This window comes from Haliotis cracherodii, unplaced genomic scaffold (assembly GCF_022045235.1).
Source record: "Haliotis cracherodii isolate W230 unplaced genomic scaffold, xgHalCrac1.p SCAF_13, whole genome shotgun sequence".
NCBI lineage: Eukaryota > Metazoa > Mollusca > Gastropoda > Lepetellida > Haliotidae > Haliotis > Haliotis cracherodii.
The window spans coordinates 23,425,072-23,450,715 of NW_027266268.1; the positions used below are offsets into that span (position 1 = coordinate 23,425,072).

Here is a 25,644-nt window from a genome sequence, read left to right on the forward strand (position 1 = left end):
GTACCTGGATACAATGCAGGGCACCTGGCTACAACATGGGGCACCTGGCTACAACATGGGGTACCTGGATACAATGCAGGGCACCTGGCTACAACATGGGGCACATGGCTACAATATGGGGCACCTGGCTACAACATGGGGCACCTGGCTACAACATGGGGTACCTGGATACAACATGGGGTACCTGGATACAATGCAGGGCACCTGTCTACAACATGGGGCACATGGCTACAATATGGGGCACCTGTCTACAACATGGGGTACCTGGATACAATGCAGGGCACCTGGCTACAACATGGGGCGCCTGGCTACAACATGGGGCACCTGGCTACAGCATCTGGCTACAACACGGGGCACCTGGCTACAACATGAGGCACCTGGCTACAACATGGGGCACCAGGCTACAACATGGGGCACCTGGCTACAACATGGGGCACCTGGCTACAACATGGGGCACCTGGATACAATGCAGGGCACCAGGCTAAAACATGGGGCACCAGGCTACAACATGGGGCACCAGGCTACAACATGGGGCACCTGGCTACATCACGGGGCACATGGCTACAACATGGGGCGCCCGGCTACATCACGGGGCACATGGCTACAACATGGGGCACCAGGCTACAACATGGGGCGCTGGGGACATCATGGGGTACCTGGCTACAACATGGGGCGCCCGGCTACATCATGGGGCACATGGCTACAACATGGGGCACCAGGCTACAACATGGGGCACATGGCTACAACAAGGGGCACCAGGCTACAACATGGGGCACCTGGATACAATCAGGGCACCTGGCTACAACATGGGGCACCAGGCTACAAAATGGGGTGCCCGGCTACAACATGGGGCACATGGCTACAACATGGGGCACCTGGCACCAACATGGGGCATATGGCTACAACATGGGGCACCAGGCTACAACATGGGGCACCAGGCTACAACATGGGGCACCTGGCTACAACATGGGGCACCAGGCTACAACATGGGGCACCAGGCTACAACATGAGGCACCTGGCTACAACATGGGGCACATGGCTACAACATGGGGCACCAGGCTACAACATGGGGCACATGGCTACAACATGGGGCGCCCGGCTACATCATGGGGCACATGGCTACAACATGGTGCGCCCGGCTACAACATGGGGCACCAGGCTACAACATGGGGCGCCCGGCTACATCATGGGGCACCAGGCTACAACATGGGGCACATGGTTACAATATGGGGCACCAGGTTACAACATGGGGTGCTGGGGACATGGGGCACCAGGCTACAACATGGGGTGCTGGGGACATGGGGCACCAGGCTACAACATGGGGTGCTGGGGACATGGGGCACCAGGCTACAACATGGGGTGCTGGGGACATGGGGCACCAGGCTACAACATGGGGTGCTGGGGACATGGGGCACATGGCTACAACATGGGGCACCAGGCTACAACATGGGGCACCAGGCTACATCATGGGGCACCAGGCTACAACATGGGGCACATGGCTACAACAAGGGGCACCAGGCTACATCATGGGGCACCAGGCTACAACATGGGGCACCAGGCTACAACATGGGGCACATGGTTACAATATGGGGCACCAGGTTACAACATGGGGTGCTGGGGACATGGGGCACCAGGCTACAACATGGGGTGCTGGGGACATGGGGCACCAGGCTACAACATGGGGTGCTGGGGACATGGGGCACCAGGCTACAACATGGGGTGCTGGGGACATGGGGCACCAGGCTACAACATGGGGTGCTGGGGACATGGGGCACATGGCTACAACATGGGGCACCAGGCTACAACATGGGGCACCAGGCTACATCATGGGGCACCAGGCTACAACATGGGGCACATGGCTACATCATGGGGCACCAGGCTACATCATGGGGCACCAGGCTACAACAAGGGGCACCAGGCTACAACATGGTGCGCCCGGCTACATCATGGGGCACCAGGCTACAACATGGTGCGCCCGGCTACATCATGGGGCACCAGGCTACAACATGGGGCGCTGGGGACATACTTACATGCAGTAGTAATGCAGCAGCAAGGAATGAGAGGCCCTGGACGTAGCCGATCTCCTCGTCATAGATAGCATATGCCTGAAATACAATCAAGTCAACATCAGTTCACACACAACATGTGATCAATCAGTGGGTCATTTTTCTCTGGAGTATGCGTCAGTAGAGATTGTAGTCAGTTTATTTGTAGTGCCTGTCAACTGTCACATGGGCCCGACTGACTCACCTTGCTGATCTTGAAGAGAGAATCCTGTCCAAGACCTCCCGACTCCTTGAAGAAGTCATGAGCAGGGAATGTACGGTTGATGTCTCGCTGGATCACCGGCTCACACGCAGACTCCTGTGACATCGAGGAACAATGTATATAGCACAAACAGGTACATTACAGACATAAACTTTCTTGGAATAACTTGTTTAACGCCACACTCAGCAATATTCCAGCTATATGACGGTGGTCTGTAAATAATCAAGTCTGGACCAGACAATCCAGTGATTGACATCAATCTTCAATCCACGCAATTGGGATACGATGACATGCATCAAGTCTGACCACCGGATCCTGTTAGTAGCCTCTTACAACAAGCATCACCCAAAGTTTGGTCATCATATTAGGGACCATGGGGACAGTAACGGTATCCCAGCAGGATTTACACCATCCCTCTGGCTCTGGTTAGTAAGTTTAGCCAACAATTAAGACTTTCAAGCATGCTACGATTGAAACTATGGTAGAATGAAAGTACTTTGAATGTCTTAACAGTTAGGAACGCCACACCACAATCTGTTCCAATCATAATATTTCATACCAAATCAACCACAAATGCTTACGAGTAGCATCAATATTTAAATGTTTTGAGGCAATAATCCTTAGTTTCATTTCGCAACGTTTCCAGGAAACTTTTCTGTAACTAACACGATACAAATCAAACTACTAGGGCTGGTACGGGTAACTCTGGTACTCGGATCGGGTGGGTACTGAGAAGGACCCGGGTACCCACAGGACTACCCAGACCCGTGATTAGTCATGTGATATATTGTTTAATGACAATGATCTACAACTGTAGGTGGTTACATTACAGGTCACTGACGTTCGCATTTCTTTCCGACTGTGCACCCATTTCTTCTGACTTTTATGTTTGAATAAAGATACACTTCAGTCAACTTCCGTGTAGGCATGACCAGTTCGTTTTGTACGTGTATCTTAATACATTTTGTCCAGGGCTTCGGTCAAACTACTCCCAATCAGACATTGTGTATCTAACTCTTGAGACCTACAGCGGGTACCCGGGTAGGGTCGGGTAATAGGGGGCTGGGTACCCAGGTAGTATATTTGTACTCATCCCAGCCCTACAAACTACAGTTACCTTGGTAATGAGAATCCGGTACGCCTCCAGAAGTTCACTGCTGTCATGGCAACCAGTGATGAGCTGCCACACCTCCCCGCGGAGAGCCTCAGGGACACCCTTCCGTGCCAGGTGCGTCACCTGTTTGGGGCGCTGTGTGAGGTTGGCGTGCCACTTGGTGAGGACATCGTGCCAGGCATCCAGCAGGTTCTCATCCGTCACCTCCTTGCTCACCACCCCAGACCCGCTCAGCAGCGGCTCATCACCATCTGGGAGAGGACATGATAGGCATCAGCACAAACACATTATTAACTGACCCGCTCAGCAGCGGCGCATCACCATCTGGGAGAGGACACGATAGGCATCAGCACAAACACATTATTAACTGACCCGCTCAGCAGCGGCTCATCACCATCTGGGAGAGGACACGATAGGCATCAGCACAAACACATTATAAACTGATCCGCTCAAGGATGTATCAGGGTTGTCTGTCCATCACTACACCCTTATCCTTGTGAGAGATCGACCTCCCCTACCCATGAACTTGGAACAGGCTCTGGATGTATCTGGGTTATCTATCCACCATTACAGCTTTGAGTGAGGTCAACCTACCTGCAGTATTGTCTGGACCAGGTCTGGGATGGTTTAGAGTTATGTATCCATCATTTCACTCATTAGAGAGAGCTCGACTCCTGTGGTGTCTGGGCCAGATCCAGGAATGTTTAGAGTCAATATTACCTGATTTTACTCTTCAGAGAGAGAACAACCTACCTGACTCCTGTGGTGTCTGGCCAGACCCAGAATTGCTTAGGCATAAGAATCCCAAATTTCACTCTTTAATGAGAGCTCGACATACCTGACTCCTGTGGTTCCTGGGCCAGATCAAAGACTGTTTAGGGTTAAGATTCCCTGATTTCACTCTTTAGAGAGGGGTCGATCTAACTGACCCTGTGGTTTCTGGGCCAGATTGAAGACTGTTTAGGGTTCAGATTCCCTGATTTCACTCTTTAGAGAGAGGTCGACCTACCTGACTCCTCCTCTTCCTGTGGTGTCTGGACCGGCTCAGGGATGTGCTTGCTGCTGCTCAGACTGAGGCTCATGCCGGTGCTCTTCCTGTCCATCTCTGTCTGGCTCTCCACGTGGACAACCTCAAAGTTGGCGCCATCATGGTTATTGCCTTCAACCTACGGACAAGTGATCCATCCAGGAGTTGGGAAACATATTTTGTGCCATAAATGCCATAATTTCAAAGATCACATAACAAATGTGAACTGTGATTATGCCAATTATATTAAATTAGCAATGAAACAAAAAGGTGCCAAGACGACCTGCTGTCTGCTCATTCACTAATCTTGTGTATTCAATCAATATCATGGCTAGGGTCTACAAGAATGGGCTAGGCACACAAAAACCATGTATCAGTTAGCGACCTAAGCCACTAGTCCAAAGCCAGTCTAATCCTGTTTGATCTAGTGTGATAAGCTTAAAATACATAACACTAAACTGTACTACAAATGATGCTGGGAGTCACGTTCAAGGTTATTACACTTACATAGCGACATGCATGCATGTGTGTGTGCGTGTGGCTTCTTATACTGGTCTGGACTAATGCTGGTTTTATAGTGGTAGTTCACTGAGATACCATGCCACAGTTTAACATGAATACCCCACTCAGACACAGTATACTGATTTATACAAGGACCATCTTTAAACGTCTTTCAGTATGGCCAGAGATCGAACAACCGGGCTTCCGCTCTCCAGGCACACATTCTATCCCTAGACCACAGACCAGTCTCAGCTAAGATGATACGACAAGGACTGTAGAGCCTACCTGTTTCAGTCTCACATGGAATTGTTCAAAGTGGGGTTTCTTGGTGAAGTACCAGAATCGCTCATTGGAAGGATAGATGCGTGCTTTGGTCTCCACTGCAAACCTGACTGGTTCCTGAATACCAAAGATCACCAGGTCGACAGCCACCGTAAGGAACACTCGTGTATCTGAAACACACACACAGAACAAGAACACGTAAAAACTAGTCAATAATGAATATAATCCAGGTTCAAAATTAACATAAGTCAGTGACTTACAAGCATGAAATACTCATATCACCCGCCAATATGACATGTCCGGTTGTGTGCATGGCAAGAAATATTGTAGGTTTTCAAGATCTGCTCCGGAAAGGAGCACTACCACCTTTTTCAGACTAAGTCAGAGTTGTTGCCATGGAAACTAAAAAATTTTTTTTTTTTAAATCCCAAACTATCAAAAGGCACCAGTTCACCACTAGACCTATATGTGTGCCAAGTTTGGTTAAGATTTATCTCATGTTTTTTAGTTCTGCTACGGAAACAAAACGTGACTGACTGACGGAAAGACAGAAGGACGGACGGACAGCACCTATTCCTATATCCCCCTTCTACTTCGTGGCGGGGGAAAATAAAATTTGGGAAGGGCTAGTGACATTTCCTTGTGAGATACCACTCTTACCGTCAAGAAGATGTGTATGTTCATTCATTCATCCAGGTCCAGATTATATGTCGGCAGTTTCACAAGCAGATGGCGCTAACGAACCGAGTTACCTCCCTTTACCCAATGCATTCAAATAAACAAACATCAGTTCATTTCAGAAACTCAACAATATTTAAGCGAAATAAAAAGTTACCTAAGAGGGTTCCATTTGATTTCAAACAGGCAAATTGGAAAATAATTGCCTGCTACTTAACCAATCAAATGCTAATATTTTGATGTAAGGTAAGATAAGGGACCAGTTCAAAAGTTTGATGTCGAATAAAAAACTTAAAAGTCCCCCACACCACATCCGAAAAAATTAATTCAGAAAATGTTGAATTCTGGTGTTTCATGGCCTCTTCTGTCAAGCATTTTTGTGTTTTCCCCACCTTTTTCTGATTGTTTATCAACTGCAGTTTACTTTCTAGGTGTTGAAATCATTTGTAGTGTTTTTATAGATCAAATCTGCCATTCAATATTATGCACTGCCCCAGATGAACTTAACACAATTGCCAGTGACGATAAAATCCTACCATGTGAAACACTGATTGTATTCATGACAATTCCTTACAGTACATAAATGAAAACAGGATCAATTAAGTTTAGTTACTACATAAAATCAGGGAACTTGATTTGTCGGATTGAAAACTTGCAGGACAATCCCCCACTCCAAAACTTTAGGAAGTAAGCTTTTTATCCTACATCAAACTTTTGAACTGGTCCCTTATCTTACCTCACATCAAAGTATATAGGAACACGTATCTCACCTTTTGGCGTCTCCTCGTTCAGCACAAGGAAACATTTCTCGCTGGGATCCCACTGCCCTGAGATGGTGTAACTGCGGCCATCACCAGCATAGCCCATGGAGTTCTGAAGCATCAGTACAAAACATACAACCTCTATGTCATACTGTTTTCAGGGATTTATCCAGAGCTTCTGACAGGCTGATGTTTGGCTCAAGTCTGCAGCAAATGTCCGTAAGAATTCCCAAATTGGAATGACAAATTATTGTCAAATCCTAAACTAACGATATGGCTTTGTAGAAGTGGCTTGTATGTACTGTATACCAATTTCAGCAGAATGAGGATTTCTGGTTAAATGCAATGTTTTTATACTTACCTGACGCTACACCTATAGCACTGTGTAGAGTCAGGTAAGGTAAAACGCAATGTGTTTTTAGGGAAATAATATCATTTATACTTATCCTGGCTCATATGAATTGCTTATTTCCTCACATTTTAAAGGTAGTGGCAGCGTCCGGTGCTGTGTTCCAAGAGAACAGAAAAAACATCTCACCGAAACACACAGGCCCACGCGAACCACATGACCAATCCAGTAGACTTGTCACTGTCTCCATTTTCCTACTTAACAGCCCAAAACACAGCAGGAAGAGCAGGGGCGGTTTGGAGGGTACGTAAGTGTATGCATAACGAGTAAAATCCTAGATATTTTTTTCATATTTGTATACTTATATACATATTTACTCCTAAATGCATTTACTGCTTGTTCCGGACAGAGAGAAAGAGCTGTGAGAGGTCTTGCTGAAGAGTGAGTGAGTGAGTGAGTATGGTTTTACGCCGCTTTTAGCAATATTCCAGCAATATCACGGCGGGGTACACAAGAAATGGGCTTCACACATTGTACCCATGTCGGGAATTGAACCTGGGTCTTCGGCGTGACGAGCGAACGCTTTAACCACTAGGCTACCCGACCACCCCTCTTGCTGAAGAAGTTCTGTCAACTGGTTGTGTGGCTAACCCTATCCCACAGTTCCCATGTGAAGGCAATTACAAAATTTTTCAAAGTTAACACTACTGACCTTCATGCTTGCCCAAGGGCAACTAAATCATATTTTCCCACACTTTATTTTCATTGGTCAGGTAGGTCGGGCATACTAAATGAACGCCTATGATAGCTTAATGCTGCAGTCAGAATAGGTCTTTTATCCCAAACAATTAACACTGCAGATTCATGAAAATTTATGTTGTCTTGGTATGTGCTTGGTATAGCACATTATCAGCGATGTCAATATCTGACCTGGATATAGATGACTACTATGACAAGGATAGGTTAAGAGCCATGTCTCAGTGAGTGGGTCTGGTTTAACGCCGCTTTTAACAGTATTCCAGTCATATCACGGCGTAGAGCCATGTCTCAAGTTTTGTTGATGGTTACCAAGGTTACTTACCAACTCAATAAGCTGCATATCACTATGTTTAACATTCCTCCCCGGGGAGATCAAAAGCCCAAAACATCTGAAAACAAATAATATATGTTAATTTCAATCATTTTAAGGAGCGTTTTTCAAAATATGTTTAAATGGTTTGGTTTTTTTTGTTGAATAATGCAATATTCCATCTTAAATGATGGCAGACTGTAAACAATCAGATCTGATCCAGACAAACCAATGATTGATATTATGAGCAACAATCCCTGCCATCAGGGCTACTGAAGACCAGCCAATCCAACAAATCGCCTCTTAGAATCATTGGTCGCTGGAGACCTATTCTTTCCCAGAATGCTCACAGGGATTTTCTAAACAAAAATGTTCAAAAATAGCCTTTACCCTCAGAAATTATATTTTTACTTACGTAAAATTTTGGTGAGACTTGTATGTAAAGTTGGACATAAATCGTTCTTGCTTAAATTTGCAATTATGAAGTCGGTAAACATGCGGACCTATGTTGTCTCATTCCAATCTCACCGTTCAATCTTGAGCTCGATTGGACCAGTGTGAGTCACACAGATGCTGATCCTCTTTTCCACATTAGAGCGGAACTTGAACACTGACTTATCCTTGGGAACAGCAGAGTAGTTCCCCTTGCCATCATCTTCCTTGAACTCGATGCCCACAGTGAACACATAGTTCTGATCAGCCTCCGGCAATACTGCTACAGCTGTTGTCCGTGTACTCCGAGGAACTCGCCGGAATGTTGTCGCGAAGCTGTACAGGATCTTGGCCACCTACAGTGAGTGAGTCAGTACATGAGTGAGCCTTTAGTTTGTTTGACTGTCTACCGCTGCACTCAGCGATATTTCAGCTATATGACTGTGGTCTGTAAATAATCAAGTTTGGACCAGACAATCCAGTGATCGACATCATATGCATCGATCTACACAATTGGGATACGATGACATGCCTCAACCAAGTCAACGAGTCTGACCACTGGATCCGGTTAGTTGCCTCTTACGACAAGCATAGTTGCCTTTTACAGCAAGCATGGGTTGCTGAAGACCTATTCCAACCCGAAACTTCATGGGTAGATTGAGCCTTTAACAGCAGTGAGCTGATACTAGTCAGATTGACCTTCAGTATGAGAAAAGCCCAAAATAAAATACATATATGCAATGGTGATTAACAATGTCTGCAAGAGTGAATTTTGTTTGAATTGCAGATAGCAGTGATTGATATTATGAGCATCAATCTTTGCAACTGGGATACGATGACATGCATCAACCAAGTCACCGAGTCTGCCCACCCAAACCCATTAGTTGCCTCTTACGACAAGCATAGCTGCCTCTTACGACAAGCATGGGTTGCTGAAGACCAATCCTAACCCAGATCTAAATATTTTCAACAACTTACTGCTTCTGGGAGGTCGCATCGAAACACATGACACTGGAAAATGGCGGTTTCGGCTGTATCGCCATGGCTACACGTGAATGCAAAGCACTTCTTTTCGCTACTGTCAGTGGGCCCTCGTGCACAGAACAGAATGCGGTGAATACGGTAACTGGCAATCTCCGTGTTGCTTGCTGGATCGATCAATCTGAAACAAAGGTCAAGGTCAGGTTACAGCCATCCTTGGGTCAGGCTTCCCTACTGAGTTCACTTTAGGTTCATTGCATTTCAAAATCTAATACACATATCACTAACGCAATGACATTATATATGAATCAAATAATATCACAAAATAAACATTACATACATCGGTCAGTTTTGATTAGCATATTCAATAATATTTGAAAGTCTTTTCTTGATAGTGTGTTTTGTAAACTAAGGTAACATCAACATGATTATGATGACTACTGATACCAAAATAATAATCGGATATGATTCGCCAATCTGTTCTCATGATCTGATAAGTCCACAAGTTAAATTCATGATCAGAGAGTCTACAAATTGTTTTCTTGATCTCGTAGTCCACAAATTGTTTTCATGATGTTTGTCCACATGACGACGATGTAATGAGCGTTACGTGAACTGCTGTGTTTTACAGGCCGACCAGTGGGGAGGCATCATTGTGTGGGGAGGCTTCAGTCATCATAGGGCCCCCCTACGTGTGTTCCGTCAGCGTCTAACTGCTGTTGTGTACAGGAATGGAGCCTTCTTCTGAAGACTTGTGGACTCAATGAGATGACGATGTGCGACCAGTATCACAGCTAACGGAGGCCGCATTTTATGTGCAACTTGCATTTCTTTTGTGGTTGAGTATATGTACTGCATTTATTCAATGTCTTAAAATAAATACGACAAGAATTTCTGGACTCGAAAAAAAAACATTCTTGGTTTTCTTTGACTCGTGGTAACATCATATATCATAAAATTTACAATGAATAATCAGTCATGTGTAATATGTGTCACTGACATATCATGCAAAATATCACGACTTGGCATCATTGCATTTCTGGATCACTTCCGCCCTGTAAACAATGGACACCAATGATGTTAGTACATTCCATGTGTTATCCCCAGGGTTTCTCATGAAGCAGGCGTCCTGCATTACCGATGCAATTTTCATGCTAAATACTCCTAAATACATTTTCACAATATTTGACTCAACCTATTTTTACCACTCAGTACCAGCATGACTCGACTAACATTTAGTCTATGAAATCTTATATTAAACAATACCCTTCTTGACCCTAAAAATTAAAAAAAATAATTTTCCTATGCTGATTAGAGCTGGCTAGACTTGCTTTTGTATGCCATACCATTTATAATATAAATATATTCCAGTCATGGTGCAGGACAATAGTGTGACCAGTTCCTGCATAAACATCCAAGGGAATGTTACCAGTTACCCCCACACAATAAATTAATTAATAGAATTTCATCAAACATTTTATCATGTTTTATATGTATATGTAACAAATATATGTGGAAAATATTTTGAAAGAACCTGTTCAAGGCATCTGTGTAAGTTGAATGTCAATGGATGTGATTTGCATTAAGCAGGAAGATTTGGTCGGACTACGAGTACGAGGGAATGGAAGACACATAGTGTGATGTGTTTTTTTTTAGTTTTTTTTATTTTCTTCTAATGAACAAACTGTTAAAGGCATCTGTAAATGTACAGTCAATAAATGTTTGATAGGACTTTGTATACATAGTGAGGTGAGGTGAGGTGAAATGGGATTTAACATCACGTTCATGATTATTGCACTTATATAGATCTTTTAATGTCTTCTCCTATGACGCAGCCAGGGGTCGAAACCCCTGACCTTCCACTCTCTGGATTTGCTGTGCAGAGTTGCATCTCTTGGACACGCCAGAAACCAATGATTAAGGGTTTGATTCCTGGGTTATGTTTCTAGGTTTGTCAGCACCATACCCATGCTCGTGGGCATTAAACCGAACTCACTCCACTCTCTGGACAGATGCTCTACCACTAGCCCAGGTAGGTGGTCTGTATACGTAGTATTTCATCAAGCATCAAAAGAAGAGAAACACATGTGAAACTTTCTTTATCTGCAGGGACAATAAATTGATGATGTGAGGAAGGTTGCTGAGGAAGGTAGTGAGAGAGCATGAACAAAATTGTTTATTTTTCATTATTACAATTATTTAATCAACAGAATGTCTGTCATGTCTAAGTAATTTCCTGTTTTCAATATCATGTGGACTTAAAATCAAATTCAGTCATGACTCTCAAAAAACTATTCCATACTTTCATTGGTTAGGTGAAACCCTATATCCCCGTTAGCAATATACAATTAATGCATCCATGTTCTAATCTACATATAAAGATTCCCTGTTACCATGGTTATTAGGACCCAGTAGAAACATTCCTGGTAACATAGGTAATAGTTTCCGCATACATATTTTCACCTGTTACCATGGTTACTTCATATAAACATAGTAAACACATCCAATGCACTTTCCCCAGATTTTGTAAATGTGCTTTCTACATCTACAAAGATTATACCATGTTACCATGGTGACTGCAAAATTTGGTATCAATAGCAGCCAGTGAAATATTGGTTACTGTGAAAGATTACCCTTTGTTACCATGGTAACATCAACAATAATAGGTGTCAAAAGTGGTCGTGGTGAAAAGATTAGGCAGGCATGCAAATGAATATAAAATGAAAACAGATGTGCAAAAAAATCAGAAGGAAAGCGTAAAACAAAATCCAAAATACTGACTTAATGACAACACATAACAACAGCACAACAGCACAACTTGACAACACACAATGGTGAAATGTAGACGCCAGTATTAGACAAAGGCATCATATGGCCTCGTGGAGAGAACCTATTTCCTCTACATCACGCTGCACTTTATCCTCAGAAATAGTTCTTTATGCTTTCCCACAGAAGTGTGTGAAACTTTTCATCATAATTTGAATGCACATCCAAAGAATCGTTCTTAATATTTTCCCACAAACTGTGTAAATTACTTGAAAAATCAATGTAACATATAGTTTGTATAAATTAAAAGCTAACCAGCTATACCTTCGATTTTACAATAATATTATCTACTATGAAAATGTTGATCTTACACATGGCTGACTTTGTGTGAGCAAAAAAATGCAAAATTTGACAGTACTACTCTGAAAAGTATGACAAGGATTGTGTTTTGGACTTGGTTTGAAGGCGCAAAAAAGCAAAGCTGCCAATTTCATATCTGTTCATATAGAGATCACCCCTAGGTAGGTCTAACAGTACAAGTCTGAATACTCAATAGCATTACAAAGGTTGCCTTTTGGACTTGGTTTTGAAAGGCGCAAAAAAGCAAATTCCCCAATTTGATATCTGTGTGGAGAAAGTCCCTAGCCAAGTCTAAAAGTACTAGTCAATAAAGTATTACAAGGGTTGTGTTTTGGACTTGGTTTTGAAAGGTGCCAAAAAAGGCAATTCCCCAATTTAATATCTGTGTGGAGAACGTCCCTAGCTTTGTCTTGGTCAGCTGACTAGAGCATGAAGCAAACTCAAAGTAGCAAGCATGAGAGTCACTGAGACAGTGGAACCAAGCATAGGGGCATACCGAACCATTCCATCGGCAGGGCTGCAACAAAGTAGAAAGCCATCAAACGTAGTTACCATGGAAACAGAACAAACTATTAGAAATATAGTGTATGTTATCTTTATATCTACATACGTTATGTTAACATGTTAAATTTGGTATGTATTAACGGTTTATGTATAGAAACATGGAAACAGAACAAACTATTAGAAATATAGTGTATGTTATCTTTATATCTACATACGTCATGTTAACATGTTAAATTTTGTATGCATTAACGATTTATGTATCAGATTTATAATTCTGTACACAATTCAAGTTCCTTCTCTTAATTAACTATCAGAGCCACTACATAATCATTTACGTGACGCAATCATTGTCTTTATTGTTCATACAATTCTCATAATGTTGAAAATTTGTCTAAACCTCTTATATTGTCTAGCAGAGCATGTTACTATGGTAACAACTAACAGGTTGTGTCATTTCAAATTCAGGAATGTCTTTCAACACCATTTCAAGATTTGTCTAGTTTCAAACAACAGCCATGTTTAAATGATAAATCTAAGCTTACTCAGTAGACTAAAAGAAATCACTGAGAATCTTCTGGAATCAAAATGGCTACAATTACAATGAAACTATATTCTGATCATTAACATGATTCAACCGATGTATTTTTTTTAGATTTGAAAGCAGATAATTCCTGTTCGGTAAGATCCAATTTCAGCCATGTTTACTGTGTGCATCACTTTCATACTAACAATTTTATCTGATCTCCTTGTAGCAGAATTCTTAGTCTTATCGATATAACTGAGTATACATCATACATACTACAGAGACAGCGGTACAAGAGACTATCAAACAAATTTAGTACTTACGGAAATTAATACAACTCAAGAACACCACCAAAAAACAGATACTAAAAAATAATCTTGCATGCAAAAATGTTTGCACAAAACATTGACACCATAATCACTGATAATTAAGGAGCTAATTCTTGGACACGGTACACTAATCTCGGTCATACGACTTAATATTTACTTGTCAAACTGGTGTCCCCATGGTGGAGAAGAATGAAAATTGGAATTGTTGGAAATTGGCAACTCAAAACAGCAGTCTGCAACTTTTGCACCAGTCTGATTAACAAGTCCAGTAAAATTCTGTTCGGTCTAGAGTGAGTATGACTTTACACTGCTTTTAGCAATATTTCAGCAATATCGCAGTGCGGGACACAATAAATGGGCTTCGTTCTGTCTTGTAAATTCAGCAAATAATAATCCAAATAACTCCAAAGACTAAAATTTGAAATGATACGAACAGCCAAGCATGACGTGAAAAATTTGGGCACAGACTGAATCAATATGGCAGTTTTGTTCCAACGTATTTTCCTGCGTTTAGATGTAGAATAATTCATTGTGTCGCAATCCTAACCAAAATAACAAAAGTCTTTTCCTTCCTACACTGTATTACTTCCTACACATGTAATCACATATCACTCTTAGGGCCATAACACGAAAACATAACTGATGCTAGCACAACAACCAAACCATCTAACATCTCATACTGGGTAAAATCTCTCCAGCGTGTACTTAATCTACGTATACCCTCTCAGATCTACCTGGCATACAGCTACCGTATCAAACACATCATGTCACCATGGCAACAGCATATAAGGAATGGAAGTTGACAGTTGATTTGTTTTATTCCAACAGACAAAATTTTAGTTAAATTTCATAGCTTTGGTTTATTATTATTATGCTCAAGAAAAATGTATTCAACTCAATAATTATGTGAATCTTTTTACTGTCATGTAGCTTCAAAACATATGAATTACCAAACAATGTTAAAGAGTAGGATGCCATTCTGTAGATCATAGCGTATCAACTGTTTTAGTCAACTTCCATGTCGTATTTACTGTAACCTTGATCTAAGGGGGATAACTGGCTTACCCTACAAATCCCTCAGATGTACTGGGCACGGTGAGGGTGACATGGATCGCCATCTGTGATTGGTCGTTGAGTACTGCCATGTTGCGGTAGATCTCCACCTCGCTGCGCGGCGCATTGACTGTAGCACAGCCGAGGTAGGTGACTCCATCGAAGACTGTACAGTCCGTGCCGGGAATTGTGGGAAGCGAGGTCGATCGGCCACGATCTGAAGAGAAATATTTATCATCAGCATAGAATATTGTATTTGACTAATTTCGAGTGAGAACACTTAAATAACAATTAGTCACATTGCAGGCCATCTCACAGGTAAGGGACATCATAGTCATAGATGTTACAAGGTGGTGCTTGTTGTTACCCTGCCTGGCACTCGGCATCAAGGGGATGAAACGAGGACTGGTCGGCTCAGAGTCAGTTTAATGTGTCTGGGCGAGTGAGTGAGTATGCCGCTTTAGCAATTTCACGGCGCAAATGAAGCTATGATAGATGAGTGCTCCTGAGTGAGCTCCTGAGTGAGCTCCTGAGTGAGTGAGTGTGTGGCTACGCCGCTTTTAGCAATATCACAGCGGGTAACACCAGAAATGGGCTTCACACATAGTACCCATGTGGGAAATCGAACCTGGGTCTTTGGCGTGATGAGCAATTGCTTCAACCACTAGGCTACCCAACACCCCCTTTATCATAGTAGAATACAGATATCATACACAAGAATACTGAGTAAATATGGTAAACATATGATACACAAATCATCAACAACAACAAAATTCCTGACGGTAAAACAAGTGTTTACTCATCCAGGAAACAAGAAATGTTTCAAAAGATCTCTCACAACAGTGGCAAACACGGGTTGGACAATTTTTGTTTGTTTGTTGGTTGTTGCCACACTCAGCAATTCTCAAGCTAAATGATGGTGGTCTGTAAATAATTGAGTCTGGACAAGACAATCCAATCCAGTGATTGACACCATGAGCATCGATCTACGCAATTGGTCAGTTGACTCTTACATGTATGGGTTGCAGAAGACCAGTTCTAATCCAGATCTTTATGGGCAGGTTGGACATACAGGCACATATACTAGTACTCACTTGCAGTAATCTGATTGAGACCAGCGTCTGCAGACCCCAGGCCCATCACAGACATGTTCTCCGAGTGACTGATGGGCCCTGTGATGTTGGACGCATCAGGGATGAGGACATCAGCCGACTGGCTGCCACGGATCGCATGCTCAACCTTCTCCAATTCCATGCCATTTTGTTCGGGAGTGGTTGCGGCAGACGCAGCCATCTTGGGGGATAGGAACTTGCCGGCACCAACCTCTTCGTCTAGGTCGTTAATATCACCAGTCAACTTGAACTTTGGGTCAGCGTTGACAACCACAAAGTCATCACCTGTTGAGGAGGAATCCACAGACTCTCGGCTCACGGCATCCTCCATATCAGCAGTGCAGTAGAGTCGTGATCATAGTCGGGGCAGGGAGCTGAAACCATGGAAACAGTAGAGTCGTGATCATAGTTGGGGCAGGGAGCTATAACCATGGAAACATAAGAGTTGTGATCATAGTCAGTGCAGGGAGCTGAAACCATGGAAACAGTAGAGTCGGGATCATAGTTGGGGCAGGGAGCTATAACCATGGAAACATAAGAGTTGTGATCATAGTCAGTGCAGGGAGCTGAAACCATGGAAACAGTAGAGTCGGGATCATAGTTGGGGCAGGGAGCTGTAACTATGGAAATATAGTAGAGTTGTGATCATAGTCAGCAGAAGGAGCTGAAACCATAGAAACAATGAGTTGTGATCATAGTCGGGGCGGGGGTAAACGTCTGAGACCTGCATCACTTTGGGCTTTCCTCCCACATTAAGCTGACACGCCGCGATATAACTGGAATACTGTTAAAAGCGGCGTTAAACCCAACTCACTCACTCACTCATAGTCGGGGCAGGGAGCTGTAACCATGGAAACAGTAGCATCGTGATCATAGTCGGAAGTTGAAATCATGAACATGATGGAAGCATAGTAGAGTCAAGATCACAGTTGTAGGGGAGCTAAAACCATGGAAATATATTGGGGATATCAACTATAGACTTTCACATAAAAGCAGTGTTCGAAATAAGCACAGGCTCGTGGCACGTAGATTTCGTTGGGGCCATAGTTTCATATTTGTATTGGTCCTCATAGCCTGCAGTAAATTTCTTTGTCACAAAATGCTTTCTTTTTAAATGAGGGCCTGAAGTGTTCAGTTGGGACCTGAAGCTTCTAAACTTTCTAAAGTCTGTGGGTCCTGATGGCAGCCATCTTCCCGAGGCAAGGATGTTAACTGACTAAAATTTCATGGTTCGATCGAAGTGCCACCAATGGTGATTACAGATTATGTCCCTTCTATATTCCTCCTATTGACCAATCAGATTCAACCTCTTTTTATCATAGCACCCAGTCAAGACAATCTGCTTAATAATCAAGATCTTTTTTTCTAATAAAATGGGTCTTATCTCACGAAGTGCATCAAATCACTTGGGAATCTTTATTAAAAACATGAACAGATTTGTAAACCATCTGTCGACGTCCATCTGACTGTACACATACTCTGCAAATCCTGCAGTCGACACGGCAGTCGCAATGTTATATTATTATGAACCAAATGTCGATTTCGTTCAGCTATGCATAGACTCGTTAGTCCAGCCAAAATCTAATTCCATAATCATAATATAATATAATTCCAGCCTAGTTCGGCAAGGGTGGAAACTGGGCTTTTATAGTCAGTAACCTCCCTTGCCTCTGGAAGATGGATGGCAGCCTGACAAAATATTTGATCTCACACACTGCATAAAAGATCAGACACTTCAACAATGGGACTGCAGATCAACATGAACACGATGAATCACAAATAACATCAATCCCAAATCATCAGAACACACATTTTAACATGTTTAATAATAGAACTTAATGTACTTGATGTACTAAGTCTAATCAATCCAATTAACAGACTAAAGCTAATTAATAGTCGTAAGTGCCAACATGGCCAAGTCCTCGCATATCATCATCATTATCAGTGACCATATGACATTGAGACCTAGTCCTCAAGGTTTAGTATCACAACAAAGTGTACCATCTCAGGACTAGTACTATTGGTAGTGCCTTCTACATGATCAACAATGGCCAGAATCCATGCAGAAATAGACCTGTGAAGATCCGGGGTAGAATAGGTCATCAGCAACCCATGCTTGCCGTAAAAGGTGACTATGCTTGTCGTAAAAGGATTGGGTGGTCAGGCTCACTGACTTGGTTGTTGCATGTCATCGATCCCAATTGCGTGGATTGATGTTCATGTCAATCACTTAATTGTCTGGCCCAGACTCGATAATTTACAGACCGCTGTCATTTAGCTGGAATATTGCTGAGTGCAGCGTTAAACAAAAAACAACCAACCAACACAGAAATGTGTGTCCAGTATGCAGAAATGTATAGAATGGACGCAGATAAAGATATATACTGCATCCCAAGGAATGCACAATAATATTCATTGTAATAAATTCTTGACAAGAAATATAATTGAAGTAATTATCAAATCTTACAGTACAGTACTCTACACTATTTCATTACTTTACAGGACCCTCATAATTTGTGTAAGGACCCTTGAAATTAGTAATTAGGGGTCCCCTGGACCTCTGTTTGTATGTCAAGGTAAACCCTGACAAGTATTGGGTGGCAAGCACTTGTTGTCTCCACTGTAAACTGTATATCCTATTGTCTCATGTCTGTACTGAGAGCCTTGAACACACCTGAGTTTCCTCATTCCACACCAACAAGAACTTTCCAAACACCCTGCGTTAACAATAGCCACAGCAATGGTTGTGACACACGTTATTTTCCTTGATGTAAGACACTTCCACCACCATTGTTTACAGAGCAGCTGTTGTAGTGTGCAAGCTGCTTATCATCCCATTTCCTGGTTGAGGGGACATCTCAAAACTTACATGAAAATTCAGCAAGTTGAGTTCATGTAACTGAGCATTAACTGATTGTTGTTTAATATCACACTCAGCAATATTCCAGCCATATGACGGCGGTCTGTAAGTAAACAACTCTGCACAAGACAATCCAGTGATTGACAGCTTGAGCATCGATCCACGCAATTGGGATAAGATGACATGCATCAACCAAGTCAGTGAGGCTGACCACTTGATCCCATAAGTCGCCTCTTAAGATAAGCATGAGTTGCTGAAGACTAATTCTAACCATGATCTTCACAGGTATCAAAACTGAGCATGAAAGTCACAGGGTCCTTGTCATAACCATACTTCTACAAGTTAAAAATTAAGTGAGTGAGTGAGTTTGATTTTACGCTGCTTTTAGCAATATTCCAGCAATATCACGGCGGGGGGACACCAGAAATGGGCTTCACACATTGTACCCATGTCGGGAATCGAACCTGGGTCTTCGGCGTAACGAGCGAACGCTTTAACCACTAGGCTACCCGACCGCCCTTAAAGATTAAGCATAATTAGACTATTAGGCCCATGTTAGATTCAAATACCATAGAAGATGCTAAAGGACCTGCTTAATTTTCAAACATTTGGAATCCCTCCCTCTCTGACATCATGATGTTGGTTGGTTGGTTTGTTGTTTAATGCCGCACTCAGCAATATTCTAGCTATATAACAGCAGTCTGTAAATAATCGAGTCTGGACCAGACAATCCAGTGATTGACATCATGAGCATCGATCCACGGAATTAGGATACGATGACATGCATCAACCAAGTCAGCGAGCCCAATCCCGTTTGCTGCCTCTTACGACAACCATAGTTGCCATTTACAGCAAGCATGGGTTGCTGAAGACCTATTCTACCTTATTCTTCACGGGTCTGGAAGTCACAGGGTCCTTGTCATAACTGTACTTCTTAAGCATGTTAAGCTTAAAGATTATATGCATATGTTAGATTCAAATACCATAGGAGAACATGCTGAAGGATCCGCTTAATTTGGAATCCCTCCCTCTCTGGCATCATGACGTCATCACTGGTCATACTCCTGCCCAATCCTTGATCTGATCTTTGGTAATTATACATGCAAATATGTGTGAAGTGAAACTTAGTGATTGAGTGAAGAAATTGGACATATATCAAGTATGGAAGTTGACAGAGTGAGTGAGTGAGTGAGTATGGTTTCACGCCGCTTTTAGCAATATCGCAGCAATATTACGGCAGGGGACACCAGAAATGGGCTTCACACATTGTACCCATGTCGGGAATCGAACCCGTTGTCTTCGGCGTGACAAGTGAAGGCTTTAACCACTAGGCTACCCGACCGCCCCCCAAGTTGACAGAACATAGTCTGAACTTGAATCAGATTCAGAATAGAAATTCCAGACACCGCCAACATATTCAACATGGATGCTGCAAATGAATTGATTTTAATAATTCATGGAGCCATACATTTTTGCATCACATGGGACATACGGTGCATATTATCACATCCATTTTCAATGTTTTTATCACATCCATTCTCAATGTTGAAGCGTAAAAAATCGAGTCTGAGCTTACTAGGGTTGACAAACCAATGGGATTTGCTGACACAAAATCTGCATATAACATCCTTTACAAGCCCATAACTCTGCATGCTCCTTCCTCCATGTCACCGTATCATGTGATACTTGTGGATGTATGGCATCTCTGGTCATAGCGTGATACACAGCATATACCATATACAGTATACATTGTGTAGCATCAACATGTCTTACAATGATATAACATTAGCATGATTGGCCTTTGGCATGTTTAGGACACGTTATGGTTTTCTGATTGTTTACTAACATGATAAGCATTATGAGCATAGGCATGTTGGGTAGATCTGAAAAAACTGGCATGCTCTTTATCAAATGTTAGTTCTTATGAGTTGGTTAGTGAAAAAAAATGTAATGTTTACCTATTTTTTTAACAAATCACTTACTTTCATAGTTGCATCATCATATTTCTCATATGCAAAGATAGTGTGGTAAGACAAATAAACTAAGTATTATCATTGTCATGTTATTTTAATTCATTTATTTATGTAAGCTTGTCATAAGAGGTGACTAACGGGATCGGGTGGTCAGGCTCGCTGACTTGGTTGATGCATGTCATGGATCCCAATTCAAGAATTGCGTGGATCGATGATTATGATGTCAATCACAGGATTGTCTGGTCCAGACCGCCGTCATATAGCTGGAATATTGCTGAGTGCGGTGTTAAACAACAAACAAACAAACATTTATTTATCATTGTTTATGGATTAGGCAGTGTTGGACATCTTGACTCTGTAGTATAGGTTCAACTACCTGGCTACACAGAAGGTAGGGTAGCCTTGTGGTTAACATGGTAATAGTGTTCACTCAAAAGCCGAGGTTTGATTCAACACATGAGTACATCAAGTGATACTGCTCAGGGTTAGAAAAACACTCAAACGCCTTACTACTCTGGGTAAAGATAAAATGCTCTTGTAATGTTAAGACAATGGGGACATTGGAAAAGTACTAGCCTGGAGGAATTTGTATTAGCCTCGGACTAGTTGGCTAGTGTTAAGTTCTAACCCTTCTGCTGGAATACTATGATATATAAAAAAAGGCATAAAACTATTATCACTCACTTACCATACGCTAGTATAAAGTGTCATAATCAGGGCCCACTTGCACAAAGCGATCTTAGTGCTAAGATGATCTTAACTCCCATACTTTAACATAGGCTTACAATAGTCTTAGCGCTAAGATCATTTTGTGCAAGTGGGCCCAGGTCAATCACTGACGCTTCACACACCATAACCTCTACTAAAGACAGGCGCCCACACGACAAATATTAATATGGCTGTTTGAAATTGTTGTCACAAAGCATTGACACCTCCCCTGATCAGTGTTCTCAAGTTCTCACATAACAAGAAGTAAATACTTCTGGAACCCGGAACTCATACCACCTCATCATGTGATAAAAATCATTTACTTCATACATTGTCATAAATCTATGAACTAATATATCAGCAGTGAGCTCCACATGAGTGGCAGCTGCCAATATCCCTCTAAAACCTGGGTCCTGTCATGTTCAGGGCCACCAGAATAAACATGGCAAATCCATGTTTATTCTGGTGGCCCTGAACATGGATTTGCCATAAGAATATTAAACAGGTTAATTGTAAACAATGTTAAATCACATTGATATCTACAAGTCATAATCTTATTCTACTATCATCATAATCATCATGGCCATGATGTCTTAAATCCTACATTCTGATTGATCCATCAGAGGTACTCTGGAATTTATCCAGACCTGCTCTGAGGCCTTATTCTGCAGCAAATGTAAATAAAAATTCCCAAATTAGAACTACAAATTCCCAATTCATGTTATTTATTAATAACAAATGTTATCATTGGTTATGGCTTTATAGAAGTGACTTCTATTTCACACACCAATTTTAACAAAATAATGATGTATTTTCCCCAATTGCTTTCCACGGGCACTCAGTTTGGAATCTTGGGTAAATCCCTGGGTATTCAGTTTGTCAAGTTTACATGTGTAAATGTACATTTATCCCTGGCTATATATCATACCTACTATGTCATCAAAAACAGTAGTTCTGAGTCACCAAAATATATATCAAGCATGCCATAATAATTCATGGCTTAAGCCTTGCCACTGACACAATACACATAATGTCCTGGTATTGAATAACCATGTTAACACATGCATAACAAAGTGTCACAATCCTACCTGACAAGATGTCCGAAGTCATCATCACGCTGTAACTATAGTAACCATATACAAATCGCCACCAAATACCCTCCTTTGATTTTAACAAACTTCATCCACAGATATCTTCTATTTTGGCATAGAACATTTATATTCCTGTAACTGTCCAGTCATAGAATATACACAAACATATGTCTCTTTGTCACAGCTGTGAATTGAAGCCCACAAAACAACAACCACACCCTTGAAAATATTCCACAATCATGTTAGTAGAACTCATTGTTCCCAAGAGTTTTTTTTGGTATAACAGTACTATAATAACATCGGATGTCACTGGTATTAACCAGGCCAGTATGTGCGTGACAGCTGTGGGTTGTATCCACCATCAGTCTGGACTGGAAATTAGATCCAGGACCAGGGATCGCGTTACATCGTACACACGGATCCCATTACAAAACAACTCATATGAAACATGGCTGTAAACATTACCTCGATCACTTCCACAGTTCAGGAGAGATCAGGTTTGTCCATGTGCATAATCATTACAACATCGTAATAACCAGAGTTACGGTGACACTCGTGACAGTGTCTCAAGGTTGTACACTGAAATTGTGACGATAACTTGTTTATTGTCTTCTGGCCTGTTTTTTTTTAAATGAAAAACAAAACATGACACACATCATGAATATCATGAATACCATTGAATATAGAGTGTCTTTGATGTGTTACACAAAATGTAAATGATCTCGGCACATGCTTGTAAACACTGTGTAAAATATGTTTGACCCAACTAGATATTCAGGCTTGTAGTGCAGCTGCTTGTTGTTTGACGCCTCACTCAGCAATATTCCAAGCTTATGACAGCGGTCTGTAAATAATCAAGTCTGGACCAGACAATCCAGTGATTGACTTTATCATGATTATGAGGATCGACCACCCGATCCTGTTAGTCGCCTCTTATGACAAGCAAAGTCGCCTTTTACGGCAAGCATTGGTCGCTGACGACCTATTCTCCCCCGTGTCTTCAGACTAGTGAAAAACCATTGTCACTAGCCCAGACTTTAGTTTCCTAACCTGTGGTACATCATTTGCATGTATCTCAAGCTAAATGCAGGTTGCTAACATTTCATAGTGATATGGTTTCAGAGCCATTGTATTGTTCTGTGGCATGCTTACACACATCAAGGTTGCATTAACTAACAAATATTCAGATTTCAGTTATGTGTGGTGCAGCAAATATTTAATGTTGCCTAGAATGTATTTTGCCTGTTCACTGTATTGGTTTCCACCGTTTGACAACAGATTCATTGACAAAGAAATTACCAGACCAATCAGTGAGTGAGTGAGTGAGTGAGTGAGTGAGTCAATGAGTGAGTGTGTGTGTGAGTGAGTGAGCGAGCGAGCGAGGGGGACACCAGGCTTCACATAGTGTGTACCCATGTGGGTAATTTGAATCCGGGCCTTCAGTGTGACGAGCAAACACTTTTTCCACTAGGCAACCCTACCGCCCCCATAACTGTATCATGTATATAGAGAGTATCAAAATACATACACAGAACAAATACACCTGTTCACCATTTGTACATCGAGTACATATCCTAGTGGTTAAAGTGTTCGCTCTTCACGCCGAAGACCCGGGTTCGAATCCCGACATGGGTACAATGTGTGAAACCAATTTCTGGTGTCCCCCAAAGTGATATTGCTGGAATATTGCTAAAAGCGGCCTAAAACCAAAATCACTCACTCACATATCCACGTGAAATATGTACAAGTAAGGTCTTAAATTTGACATTTCAAATACAAATTGTTCCTATTATCAGGTTGACATTCCAGTTGTAAAACCTACATACATACATTCTATGCCCCTATGTTACTCAAGAACAGTGTCCCAAGTCCTCAGGAACAATGTGAACAATGGGCCAACACTTACGTCCCCTTTAGCATTGAACTCCACAGCTGGGAAAAGACTCGTGAACTGAGTTCCCTCACCATTCTTAATGCAGTGTTCCTGTATTACGGTATATATTCCCACACACCCTCCAAACATCTAGGACTTCCTCCCCTACCGACATTTAGATACACAATCATGGTCACACTGCAAATAGAACAATTTGAACTTTCTCACAAGCAATTCCGAAATGTCAAAAGTGATTCCAATAAAATCAAAACCCACAACAAATTAGGTTATAGTATGATCAATGATGACATGTGTGATTATGCATGTTATGGCGGTTATAATAAAACAAACATATCAACAAGATGAACAAGACTGACCCACTCTATTCACCATATCTATTATTTATTAATTTGATAATCCTGTTGTCATGGTTATTAACAATTAGTCTGTCCAGTGTGCTGACAGAAAATGAAGTAGATTAGAGTTTGGGATATTGACTTATTCTGTTTGTTGTTTAACACCTCGCTCAAGAATATTCAAGCTATATCAGGGTGGTCTGTAAATAATCAAGTCTGGGCCAGACAATCCAGTGATTGACATTGTTAACATGCAATCAAGCAAGTCACCAACATTTATATTTGACTCTCACCCACCATGCTGACAATATAACTTTGGAAAAATGTCTTTGTTTTATTTGTATTTTCAAAGCAATCTTTGCTGCTGGCGATTTGAACAACCTTGTCATTCTTGTCAATGTCTGTGGATCCGGGAACCAAGCTAAAACAAAATGTAGGGCCACTAAGCTACCCCATCGCCTCAGTAGGTCTTCTGTTTGTTTGTTGTTTAACGCCGCACTCAGCAATATTCCAGCTAAATGACGGCGGTCTGTAAATAATCGAGTCTGGACCAGACAATCCAGTGATTGACAACATGAGCACCGATCCAAGCAATTGGGATCAATGACATGCATCAAACAAGTCGGCGAGCCTGACCACCCGTTCCCGTTAGTCACCTCTTACAACAAGCATAG

The 25,644-nt window shown here is 42.0% G+C and overlaps 1 protein-coding gene across 3 annotated transcripts in view; it reads right to left on the bottom strand.

The window, feature by feature from the left end:
• LOC139459783 (rab GTPase-activating protein 1-like) overlaps window positions 1-25,644 on the bottom strand; it is a 46,544-nt gene that overhangs the window by 17,106 nt on the left and 3,794 nt on the right. For 2 of the 3 annotated variants that reach the window (XR_011652701.1, XM_071241449.1), the window contains exons 2-13: window positions 16,092-16,483; window positions 15,010-15,214; window positions 13,085-13,105; window positions 9,460-9,643; window positions 8,578-8,837; window positions 8,062-8,128; window positions 6,641-6,743; window positions 5,196-5,362; window positions 4,392-4,548; window positions 3,386-3,633; window positions 2,251-2,364; window positions 2,031-2,105 (exon numbers count right to left, since the gene is read on the bottom strand). Coding sequence is in view for 2 of the 3 variants with exons in the window: in XM_071241449.1 (XP_071097550.1) it covers window positions 2,031-2,105; window positions 2,251-2,364; window positions 3,386-3,633; window positions 4,392-4,548; window positions 5,196-5,362; window positions 6,641-6,743; window positions 8,062-8,128; window positions 8,578-8,837; window positions 9,460-9,643; window positions 13,085-13,105; window positions 15,010-15,214; window positions 16,092-16,440 (1,950 nt within the window). In the remaining variant the exon portion in view is untranslated. The remainder of the gene's footprint in view (window positions 1-2,030; window positions 2,106-2,250; window positions 2,365-3,385; window positions 3,634-4,391; window positions 4,549-5,195; window positions 5,363-6,640; window positions 6,744-8,061; window positions 8,129-8,577; window positions 8,838-9,459; window positions 9,644-13,084; window positions 13,106-15,009; window positions 15,215-16,091; window positions 16,484-25,644) is intronic. The other variant, XM_071241450.1, reaches the window with a different exon arrangement.